The 12,684-nt window shown below is 45.4% G+C and overlaps 1 protein-coding gene across 1 annotated transcript in view; it reads right to left on the bottom strand.

Annotated features, from left to right (window-relative positions):
- The window catches only part of HELZ2 (helicase with zinc finger 2), an 82,685-nt gene extending 70,495 nt beyond the window's left edge, over nucleotides 1-12,190 (bottom strand). The window contains exons 1-2 of the mRNA XM_082271525.1: nucleotides 12,069-12,190; nucleotides 6,818-7,772 (exon numbers count right to left, since the gene is read on the bottom strand). Coding sequence (XP_082127651.1) covers nucleotides 6,818-7,764 — 947 coding nt within the window. The 5' untranslated portion in view covers nucleotides 7,765-7,772; nucleotides 12,069-12,190. The remainder of the gene's footprint in view (nucleotides 1-6,817; nucleotides 7,773-12,068) is intronic.
- Nucleotides 12,191-12,684: the final 494 nt, after the last annotated feature.

Below are 12,684 nucleotides of genomic sequence, written 5' to 3'. Positions count from 1 at the left end.
AGGAACAATGATCATACGGTTCTACTATGTAGGACCGTTGATCATTGTTCCTACAGCTCAAGCCACAGCCAATCACAGTTAGAATCACGCCCCTAGGGACACACACAGCCCCTCCCTCTCAAATAAAGTTAACCCCTTCACTGCCAGTGTAATTTTACAGTAACAGTGCATATGTATAGCACTGATTACTGTAGAAATGTCACCGGTAACCCCAAAAGTGTCAAAAATGTCAGTCAAGGGTCTGATCTGTCCGCCGCAATGTCGCAGTACCACAAAAGAAATCACAGATCGCCGCCATTACGCGTTAAAAAAAAAACAACAAAAATGACAAAAATCTTTCCCTTTGTTAGTAAACGCAATAACTTTTGCGCAAACCAATCAAAATACGCTTTTTGCGATTTTTTTTACCAAACATATGTAGCATAAAACAAATTGGCCGAAAATGTTAAAAAATTTTGATTTTTACATTTTTTTGGGGGGGAATTTCATATAAAAAAATTTGAAAAATATATAAAAATCGCACGGGTGATCAAATACCACCAAAAGAAAGCTCTGTTTGAAGGAAAAAAAGGACGTCAAATTCGTTTAGGTACAGCGTCGCACGACCGCGCAATTGTCCGTTAAAGTCACGCAGTGCCGAATCGCAAAATACCCCCTGGTCTTTCAGCAGCCAAATCCTCCGGGGCTTAAGTGGTTAAGTTTATAAATGGACAGGGAGCTGCTCAGCACAGAGCACTTCCTATTCATTCACTGGCCAGTGCAGCTGAGACTGCAGAGAAAGGGACTGAGGAATCTCTGTCCTCAATTCCATTCTCTGTTTTAAATATGAGACATCAAGGACCTCTTTTGACCCCTGATATTTCAACAAATTCCCCAACAGGGCTCCTAAAAATATACATATACATATATATATATATATATATATATATATATATATATATATATATACTGTATATATATATATATATATATATATAAATAATTGAAAAAGACGTGTGTTTGAGCTTTTGGGGTGCACACCCTAATGCAATAGGCTGCGCACGCCTATGAGTGTGCATTTAAAGTGTTACTAAACCCAGATCTTGCATTCACAATATCTGGTCTCCTACAGTACACAGAACATGGAAATGCAATTATTTTAGTAAATATAAACTGATAAATACCGTTTCTCATCAGCTGTATATAGCAATTAGAGCAATCTTGTGACTTGTATCAGTGAGTGCTGATAGTTTGTAGGAGGAGTGTAGCACCCTACAGGTAGGTGCTGGGTAAAGTATATGGTGGGCCTTGTCTGCTTAACAGCAGGGCTGTGATTTGTTAGGTAGGGTGTCAGGACTTCCAGATGTGCCTGCTGAGGGGAGAAGTATCCCCACTGGCTCCTGTGAGAGGATTCTCATAGGGCAGTGTGGGAGGCCCAATCAGGAGACACATCCCAGCTTGTAACTACCCCAGGGCAGCTATCAGAAATTTTGGGGCCCCTTACACAGCTTTAGACCTGGGCCAGTCTAGGCATGACCACCAACATTCTTTGGGGCCCAGCCTCTGGCTGTCCCACCGAGTGTACACTGGGCATCCCACCAAGGCTTATTGTGCACCCACTTTTATTTTAGCACTTTTACAACTTAATATATGAAAATTAATCCAATCAAGCAAAGAGACATCCCCATATATTCAGCAAAGAGACATCCCAATCCAACAAAGAGATGGCCTCATTTATTCAGCAAAGAGAAAGTGCAATTCAGCAAAAATACATCTTCTCGGATGCATTGGCTTACTCTGTGGCCATCCTGTTTTACTAATTGCTAGTTACTACAACAGCAACAACTCAATCTCAATGGTTGGGGCCTGTTTGGCTGGGTCCCACAGGATGGCAGGGCCCCCTACATGTGTATGGGCTGTCCCCCCCCCCTGATGGCGGCCCTGAACTAACCCAGAAGGCAGATTTTGCTGCAAAGGATTCTGGGAGTGGGTATAAGTCTGGGGGAAGTTCGTGGCGGGTTGTCTTTGGCGGGAGCAGAGTCCCAGGAAGGAGAGTGCGGCTTTCTCTCCTCCTGTCTGAGGAAGTGGATGTCTCAGGGAGTCGCCTAAGTATCCAGAGAGTGCTGAGTGGAGCTGAGGGGATCCGGTGAGCCGAGAACCTGCGGAGAGAGAGAGAGGGGTCCAGTCCCAGGAAAGCCTACACAGGTCGTGAGTACTGAGGATTGCCCCTGGGGTTCGCCTGAAGTGTTAGAGGGGACCACTCCGGAAGAGGTTCTGGGATCCAGTGTCAGCTAGCTGTAAAGGGGGTGCCTAGGAAGAGGACCCTGAAGTTGTAAAGGGCAGGGGCGTAACTACAGGGGTTGCAGGGGTTGCGATTGCTACCGGGCCCCATGCTCCAGGGGGCCCAGTAGCAAACCAGTTGGTGAACTTCCAGGATTGCAAAAGTCACACTTGCGACCGGGCCCTGGCATTGCACCACTGTGGGGAGGCCCCAAGATTGCAGGAAGGGAGCCCGCTGCAGAACTTGTGAAAGGATCCTGCTGCGGGACCGTAATAAAAGGCCATGCAACGAGAGTAAAGAGCCCCAGGATTAGTGGGAAGAGCCCTGGGCTTGAAGGGAAGGGCCCCGGCCAGGGACCTGGGGGGGCCCTTCATGTTTTCTTGCATCGGGGCCCTGAAGGCTCTAGTTACGCCTCTGGTAAAGGGGGTACCGGCAGTCTGGGCCCTGAATTGTACAGAGAGTATCAGTGAAGCAACAGTTACACAAAGTTCTACAAGATTCTACCTTAAAGCGGAGTTCCACCCAAAAGTGGAACTTCCGTTTTAGGTAGTAATAACCCCCTGACATGCCACATTTGGCAGGTACCTAGTTTTGACAGGTACCCGCTCCCACTTACGCTCAGAATTTTTATTGGGAATGTTTTATAGCAGAAAGTAAATAATATGGCGTTTTTTTTCAAAATTCCTTTCGTTCTTTTTTTGTTTATAGCGCAAAATTTAAAAACCGCAGAGGCAATTAAATACCACCAAAAGAAAGCTGTATTTGTGGGGAGAAAAAAGGACAACAATTGTTTTTGGGTACAGCGTCGCACGACCGTGCAATTTTTCGTTAAAGTAACTCAGTGCCGAATCGCAAAAAATGCGGGTAAAACCTTCCGGAGCTGAAGTGGTTAAGCTAATACTAAAAACAGAACAATCAGCACAAAAGACATAACTTGCAGTTAGTATGATCTGTCCTTTGTTCAGATTCTTCTGCTTGCAATAGAAACCTGTTTCCTTTCTCTTATTCCCCCCTCCCCCCTCCCCACCTCAAACGGGACACAGCAAGATTTCTAACCGTTCATAGATCAAAATTTGGCCGGTTCAGCAGGAACTGGCCGAATTTTAATCCGTGTATGGGCAGGGTGGTTGCACAAAAGTCAATCTACCAACTGCCGGCAATAAAAGAGGGGTTGGGTTTCATAATCTTGTCTTGTTTCTGTTCTGATACAGAAAGTCGAGTTCGTTTTGTTTTCCTAGGGCAGGAAGTATGTTACTGCCAGGATTTCCATCTAAAAATAAAAGGAAAAAAAGCCTAAAAAAAAACACTGTAGTCACCACATCTAAGGACCGGTAAGCAGCAATATATTAAATTTTTTATCTTGGGTTAGATACACTTTAATTACTTCAACCCCAGAAGGTTTTACCCCCTTAAAAACCAAGCAGTTTTTTGCGATACGGCACTGCGTTACTTTAACCACTTAAGCCCCGGAAGATTTTACCCCCTTCCTGACCAGGGCCTATTTTGCGATTCGGCACTGCGTGATTTTAACGGACAATTGCGCGGTCGTGCGACGCTGTACCTAAATAAAATTGACGTCCTTTTTTTCCCACAAACAGAGCTTTCTTTTGGTGGTATTTGATCACCTGTGCGATTTTTTGATCATGCGCTATAAACAAAAAAAGAGCGTCAATTTTGCAAAAATAACAATATTTTTCATATTTTTTTATATGAAATTCCCAATAAAAAAATGTAAAAATTAAAAAATTTTTTGCATTTTCAGCCAATTTGTTTTATGCTACATATGTTTGGTAAAAAAAAATCGCAAAAAGCGTATTTTTATTGGTTTGCGCAAAAGTTATCGCGTTTACATACAAAGGGAAAGATTTTTGTCATTTTTGTTGTTTTTTTTTTTAACGAGTAATGGCGGCGATCTGCGTTTTTTTTGGCGGGACTGCGACATTGCGGCGGACAGATCGGACCCTTGACTGACATTTTTGACACTTTTGGGGGTACCAGTGACATTACTGCAGTAATCAGTGCTATACATATGCACTGTTACTGTAAAAATGACACTGGCAGTGAAGGAGTTAACTGTATTGGAGAGGGAGGGGTTAAGTGTGTCCTAGGGGCGTGCTTCTAACTGTGATTGAACATGGCTACTAGTGTAAGAACAGAGATCAACGGTCCTACATAGTAGAACCGTCTGATCTCCATTCTTACACAGGGAAGAATGACAGGCGGCTTGTTTACATTAGCCTCCTGCCTTTCTTCCAGTGTAACGGACGATCGCCGGGCACACGCGCGGGGTGGGGGGTCCGTGACCACGCGGGAGCGGGAGCGCGCCTCCGGCGGCGCGCGCTCGCTCCCTAGAAGCCTCACAGGCTAGCAACGTAGTACTACGTCGCTTTGCCTGTGAGGGGCTGACCGCCGCAGTAAATAGTCGTGCGGCGGTCAGCAAGTGGTTAACTGACAATCGCACGCCGTGCGACGCTGTACCCAAATAAATGAATGTCCTTTTTTCCCACAAATAGACCTTTCTTTTGGTGGTATTTGATCACCTCTGCAATTTTTATTTTTTGCGCTAAAAACAAAAAACAATCCAAAGGCCCTTTCACACGGGCGCTCCGTATGTCTGCAAATCATCCTATTTTTTTGCGGATGATTTACGGACATAATGCTTGTCAATGGCATTGCGGATGTTTTCTTCCTTTCAGTTCTGTTCCGTTTTTTGGAACGGAACAGAACCCTATTTTTCCTCCGTTAAAAAAACAGAAAGGAAGCAAAATCGGATGTCAGCGGTGTCATCCGCTGACATCCGCAATGCCCATAGACATACATTATGTCCGTATATCATCCGCAAACGGATGGGATAATATGCGGACATACGGAATCCGCTCCGTGAAAAAAAAAAGGACCGGAGCGGAGCCAAAAACTGAACGGCCGTGTGAAAGAGCCCCAACAATTTAAAAAAAAAAAAAACAATATTTTTTACTTTCTGCTATAATACATATTCAATAAAAAATGTAAAAAAATTACATTTCTTCATCAATTTATGCCAATATTTATTCTTCCACATATTTTTGGGTATAAAATCCCAAAAGGGGTATATTGATTGGTCTGCGCAAAAGTTATCGGGTCTACAAACTATGGTTTAATTTTATGCATTTTTTTTTTTTTTTTACTAGTAATAGATCAGCGATTCTTAGCAGCGGACCAATCAGACATCTGACGCATTTTTGGGGACCAATGATATTATTACATTGATCAGTGCTAAAAATATGCACTGTTACTGTACTAATGACACTGGCAGGGAAGGGGTTAACATCAGGTGCGATCAAGGGGTTAAATGTGTCCTTGGGGGGGCTTGCTGTGTGCTCTGACTGAGTGAACACAGAGATCCGTGTTCTTGCTTAACAGAAACACAAGATCTCTATCTTCTCCCCTGTCAGAACGGTGATCTGCCTTTTTTACATAGGCAGGCAGCCGTTCTGCCTCTTTAGGGAACGATCACGGATGGCTGGCAGACATTGGGTTCACCAGGCCCGCTGATTGGCTCCCCCTCTGTCTAATCAGCGTGCAGTCGTGCCTCCGGCGGCGCACCCGCGCCACCTAGTGGCTGTTGACGTACAGGTACGTGATTTTGCGTAATAGAGCCACTTTGCCAGAGTAAATGTACGTTAGGCAGTCGGCAAGTGGTTCATTTTTCGCAGATTATCATTTCTTAGATGTGCTGGGTGCATTAATTTTCTTTTTTCAGACCTTTTTTTTCATAAATTTTACCTGGTAATCTTGTAGACCAGTGTTTCTCAACTCCGGTCCTCAGGGCACACTAACAGGCCAGATTTTAAGTATTACCTTAGGGAGATGCAGACTAGAATACCGCAATCACTGAGCAGCAAATGATATCAACTGTGGATGTATTTCTGTTTTCTTGCAAACCTGGCCTGTTAGTGTGCCCTGAGGACCGGAGTTGAGAAACACTGTTTTAGACAACACACTTCTAGTCCTAGGGTGACAACAGGGGAGGACTGGGCCAGGGGGCAGGGGGGCAATTGCCCCCTGGGCCGCTCTGATGTCCTGTAAAAAGGCTGCACCACTAGGATTCCCGGTGAAGAGAAGTAAAAAGTCCCCACCACTGACCTACTGAGTGCGGGTTGAAGACAAGGACAGAACCCAGGCCTCCCTCCCAGCATTGATGGTGTAAACTGCCCCAACCGAGCTGTCCCAGCTCCCCCCAACCGCCCCCTGCTGGCCAGGTTGGGAACCCGGATACAGCCGGTGAGTAGAGAGTACCTGGAGCAGAGCTTTAGCCTGGAATGGGGGTCAGGTGGAGGACAGAAAGAGGGCCGAGTTGCTGCACCATGGCCCTTTGGTTTGTTTGTTTGTTTTTGACCCCCTGGGCCAAAAGTTGCCAGTCTGCCCCTGGGTGACAACACTCATTCACTGTACTGTATCTTTGGAGGTCAGGTAACCATGGTTGTCACCCTAAGCTGCTTTCTTGATTTGGACATGGTTTTACTCTTGGAAGTCTAGCAAACAATGATCTATCAGTTTTAGGTGGACATGTGTACTTACTTTTCACAGAGGAGGAATCTTTTCTTGCCATCTGGCGGGTCACGGTGATTCCACACTGGTGATGAATCGGCTTTCAGCATACGTTCGTGTTCCAGTGAAGAGCAGTGGGCTTCGAAACTTTCTTGAGTGCTTGCCCTAACCAAGCAGAGGCGGCAGTAGAAACCTACGTCCTCTCCACCATCCTCCTGTATAAGACTCCGGTTGAGACCATATTTCATCTCTATCTTCCACACCGCAAGCTCAACCTCGCTGTGCGCTTTGGGGCAGTGCCCCATTTCCTCCCGACACAGGAGACCCCTGGAGCTGTGGGCACACAGTTTAACATGGGGCATATAAGGAACAGGTCGGATGGCATTGCATTGTTTCCTGTTATTGTCGGTAACGATGTGAGCAAGAAGAGGCACTGGGCGAGGGTGGGATTGGCACAAGCTGGTAAGAGTGACCTTCCGAGGGCTTTGATAGAAACACTGTTCACAGATATTCTGAAAGCGTCCTCCAAACTCGCCTAAGATATCTTCCCAGCTACTGAGCTCCTTGAGGCTAGCACCTGCAGTGGGCTTGTTTAGTAGAATTGATTGCAGGTGGCTCCTCTCTAGATTATGGCACTTCTCAAAAGACCAGACATGAACTTCTTCCTCAGTCCAAGCAAAATTGCATTTTTGGTAGTGCAGGATGCAACCCATTTTGGGTCGGTAGTGCCAGCAGATGGCATAACGTGCTGGCACTGGGTAAGCAGGGCGACGCCTTACCTCGTGCCATTCATTGAGTTCTTTAGCATTCTTTGACCTTGAAAGAAGTAGGTTGGCATTGCAGCTGTGAGGGACAGGGTTATAGGTGTAGGTGATCTCATAAAGCCTCTTGCTGCACTTGGTGCATGCCAGGCGGAGCTCCACAGTCGCAAGAAGTGGCGTCACATCTGGTGGAACCAATAGTGTAAACTGTCCCATGGCTAAGCCTTTAACAACAGTATAAATGAACAATCAGAAAAGTAGAACTGGTTATAATGACATACAGTATACTAAAACCACAAGTCCCCCAGCATGGACCATTAGGACTTTTAATTTCACAGTGACTAGATACATAATAGCCAATACCCAACCAACCCACCAATCCAGCCACCCAACATCAAGGTCTACAGAATTGTCCTCTTTTCCTCAAAAAAACATTAAATGGCCCTGCTCATGCCAAAAACTTTTTTTCTTTACATCTTTTGCACCATCTAGGTCATTGATGTCAAACACAATTTCATCAAGGGCCGCATTGCCATTATGGTTGCCCTCAAAGGGCTGGTTGTATCTGTAAGACTATGTATGCAGTGTTCAGGAGTGTGCTACATACAGAGTGCAGGGTTCAGGAGTACGCTCTATACAGATTGCAGAATTCAGGAGTGCGCTACGTGCAGAGTTCAGCAGTGCGCTACATGCAGAGTGCAGAATTCAGGAGTGCGCTACGTGCAGAGTTCAGCAGTGCGCTACATGCAGAGTGCAGAATTCAGGAGTGCGCTACATGCAGAGTTCAGCAGTGCGCTATATGCAGAGTGCAGAATTCAGGAGTGCGCTACATGCAGAGTGCAGAATTCAGGTATGTGCTACATACAGAGTGCAGAGTTCAGGAGTGCGTTATGTACAGTGTGCTGAGTTAAGAAGTGTACTGTGTACAGAGTGCAGAGTTAAGGAGTGTATACATGCAGGGAGATCCTTGGTCGTCATCTGTTCCAGCCATGAATGCTTGCAGGGCAGGCACGTATATGTGAGAGCCGCGAGTCACCAAGAGGAAAGCTATACTTGTAAACACAGAAGGCTTCTGTGTTTACAAGTGATAGTGGTGAGCAGGGAGCAAAGGACAAGAGCCAGAGGTGGCGGAATAGAGTTCCGCTATGTTCTGGCTGAAAAAAAGCCCTGGCTGCAAGGGCCACATGAAATAGCCTGGAGGGCCGGATTTGGCCCCCGGGCCTTGTGTTTGACACATGTGATCTAGGTTGTTAGCTGGAGTTAAGGTTACTGTACATGCTGGCAAATACAAAAGGAGAGGTAGTAAATGCTGAACTCCAGGCAGATAAAAGAATACACCCATTAATGCAACTCTGTGCTCATTAATTAATACCATTACCCAGTGGTCTTCAAACTATGGCCCTCCAGTTGATCAGGAACTACAATTGCCATCATGCCTTGTCATGTCTGTGAATGTCAGAGTTTTACAATGCCTCATGGGATGTGTAGTTCTGCAACAGCTGGAGGGCCGTAGTTTGAGGATCCCTGCCATTACCAGTAGAGCTCAGACGAGGAAAAGAAACAGTCAGGCGGTGCTGTTACCCTTATGTTACATTAAGGAGCATGCTACAAAGTTACATAGGTAGTCAGGTGGAAAAAAGACCATCTAGCTCAACCAATTAAAAAAAAAAAAAATGATAGAAGGAGAAAGCAAAGCTAAAAAGAAATGAGCTCATCAGTCTGCTACTTCTCCTTTCACTGTCCAGTCACAGACTGGGAAAGGGACAAGACCTAAAAGTTTTACTTAAAGTGCACCTTCCCCCCTTCCTTTCTCTAAATCTCACAACAGCATTCATCTCTGCATGTTAAAGTGAAATTGCCTAAACACCTTCTTTTTTTTTTTTTTTTACTGACATTTTTTCTTGGGGGCAGTGGTGCCATAACCCTGGCTGCACAGATGCCCCTGGGAAGGCAATATTATCACTGCCTTCAGGGAAATCCTGTATCTAAACTGCGAGATCTCACAGTATTGTCACCAGTGGAGGCCCGTCCATTGGGGACACAGGGGCCCCCCCTATCCATGCGTCCGGCCCCCTAATCTACATGCAGGGCGCCGGATTGCAATGGGTGTTTTTTTTTTTTTTTTGAAGCACGTGATTAGAGCCAGAGGCTCCAATAGGCTTCAAAAAAGGGTGGGCTCGGGGCGAAGAGTTAAGGTTTAAGATTCCTTATGGTACTTAAAGTGGTAGTATCCCGCTTTTTGACACTTTTAACTACAGGTAAGCCTATAATAAGGCTTACCTGTAGGTACAATTAATATCTCCTAAACCAGCATGGTTTAGGAGATATTTGCAGTGCATGCAGCCGCTCACGCGAGCGGCGCATGCAATCTGAAGGTCCGGGTCGACCTTCAGCTTTCCTTGCCGGGAGCTTGCCGGAAAATCACTCCCGCGTGCATGCGCGGGAGTGACGTCATCGCGGCTCCGCCCAATCACAGCGCCAGAGACGCCGAGGGATCATGGCAGCGCCTGCAGCGGTGTCCGGGGGTCTGTGTCGGGGCTTCGTTCTAAGGTAAATAATACATAATGAGCTAGTATGCGATGCATACTAGCTCATCATGCCTTTGTCTTGCAGGTTCTTTTTTTTTTTTCTTTCGGGTTTACAACCGCTTTAATAAAGAATTAGTAAAGATTAATAAATAATTAAAACATTTTCCCCAGCTGATAAAATAAAAAGAACAAAGGTGTTTTGAAGTTTAACAGATCTTCAACCTTTCCTCAGAATTATAAATATAGCTCGCCACTCCGCACAACCCTTGACATATATTTTTTCAATTATTTTAACTTGTTTTAATATGTGTTTGTAATTCATATATACAGGCATACCCCGTTTTAAGTACACTCACTTTACGTACACTCACGAGTACAGACACAGCTTGTTCAGCTTGGCATGGCACTACTCCCGGTTTTTAAAATTGGCGTGTATAGAAAATCTTGGTCAGCTTGGCATGGCACTGCTCCGGAACCATAAGTGACAGGGACACCAAACTTGGGGAGCACTGAGAGGGGACCCAGGACTACAACATATTCTATTTTGTGGCCAGCCTTCTTGCCTAGGTAATCTACCATGTCATAGTCCTGGGTTCCCCTAACGTGCTCCCCAAGTTTGGTGCCCTTGTCACTTATGGTTTGGGAGGAGTGCCATGTCAAGCTGACAAATGTTTCCCATTGAGCTAGTGTATATACATGCATTAAGAAGTGGAAAAAGGTATTGCTTCACTTTAACCACTTTACGTCTGCTCACAGTAATATTACTGCGGCAGAGTGGCTCGTTATCGTCTGACGACGTAGTACTACGTCGTCAGACACTCCCCCTTCTGGGCGGCGCTTGCGCCCCGCCGGAGGCTCGCTCCCGCTGTTTTCATTCACAGCGGGAGTCGGGCCAGGGGAGGAGCAGCGGCGATCGCCGCTGCTCTTACCCGATCGTCGGGGATCGAGTCTGGAGATCCGCCCGCTGTGTGTAAACACAGCGGGCGGATCTCCATAGTGACAGGGACTGACAGATCGGACTGTTCAGCATAGCTGGACATCCGATCTGTCCATGACTCACTCAGTCACCTCCCCCCCCACACGTCAGTAAGCACCAGGCATACATTAACCCCTCCCTCTCCAATAAAATTAACCCCTTCCCTGCCAGTGTCATTTTTACAGTAACAGTGCATATATATAGCACTGATTACTGTAGTAATGTCACTGGTACCCCCAAAAGTGTCAAAAATGTCAGTCAAGGGTCTGATCTGTCCGCCGCAATGTCGCAGTCCCGCAAAAAAAATCGCAGATCGCCGCCATTACGCTTAAAAAAAACCCACCAAAAATGACATAAATCTTTCCCTTTGTTAGTAAACGCAATAACTTTTGCGCAAACCAATCAAAATACGCTTATTGCGATTTTTTTTACCAAACATATGTAGCATAAAACAAATTGGCCAAAATTTTTTAAAAAAATTGGTTTTTACATCTTTTTGGGGGGGAATTTCATATAAAAAAATGTGAAAAATATTGTTATTTTTTCAAAATAAACGCTCTTTTTTTGTTTATAGCGCAAAAAGTAAAAATCGCACAGGTGATCAAATACCACCAAAAGAAAGCTCTGTTTGTGGGAAAAAAAGGACGCCAAATTCGTTTAGGTACAGCGTCGCACGACCGCGCAATTGTCCGTTGAAGTCGCACAGCGCCGAATCGCAAAAAGTGGCCTGGACGGAAGACAGCAAAATCCTCCGGTGGTAAAGTGGTTAAGTACATTTTCGTTTTACATACATGCTCTGGTCCCATTGTGTACTTAAAAGGGGGGTATGCCTGTACTGTTCTTTTAAGACGGCTTTTTCCAAATAAAAATGGGGAAGTTTCTGGATACAAGCTGTCAAACTCGGGGATGTCCCTGGCTTAAAGAGACACAAAGATTACTGTATTGTTCCTGCAGAAAGCAACAAAGCTTATAACAAATATTTAAAAGGTATTTAAAGGATCTCAATGAATTCTTACCAAAAAGACAGGAGGCTCACGTTGCCTGGGGAGGACAGCATCCAAAATAACTCTGCGCCTCTTCTATGTGTGCTTTCTGATCTGGTTTCTCATCATGTGAGTTTCTGTCTCTTACAGTTTCGTTTCACTCAATGGCTTTCAGGGCTGTTTACAGCTCTGACGTCACCACAGCCCCACCTCTTTCATTGCAAGTTGTCAGCCAGGGGACTGATGCTCAGGGAGCTGCAGAGAGATGATAGGGTGAGGGCTTGAATGGGCAGGGTGTATGGTGGTGCTAAGGGAAATAAAAGGCCTCATTTGCACAGGAGTACAAGCGGTTGCAGATTAACCCCTTATGTAGCAAAACTAAAACACACCAGTTGCACTGCCTCCGAAGAAAAACAATCAAATTATAAATGATAAATAATTGGCATCAAATCCATAATCAAACGTAATAAACTAAAAGTGATTACGCTAAAGCAACCTTTTTCAACCAGGGTGCCCGGGCACATTGGGGGGGCCTTGAGGTCTCTTCAGGGGTGCCTTGGCAAAATGCCTAAAAACTTCCCAAAAATTGCTTACAAGCCAGCAAGTGGATGAAGCCTGCCTTATAGTTACACAAAGCCACAGGTTTTCA

The sequence above is a fragment of the Pelophylax lessonae genome (assembly GCF_965119305.1).
Source record: "Pelophylax lessonae genome assembly, chromosome: 11".
Classification (NCBI taxonomy): domain Eukaryota; kingdom Metazoa; phylum Chordata; class Amphibia; order Anura; family Ranidae; genus Pelophylax; species Pelophylax lessonae.
Note: the sequence above shows the minus strand (reverse complement) of the source record. Positions and strands in the feature narration are given on the sequence as shown.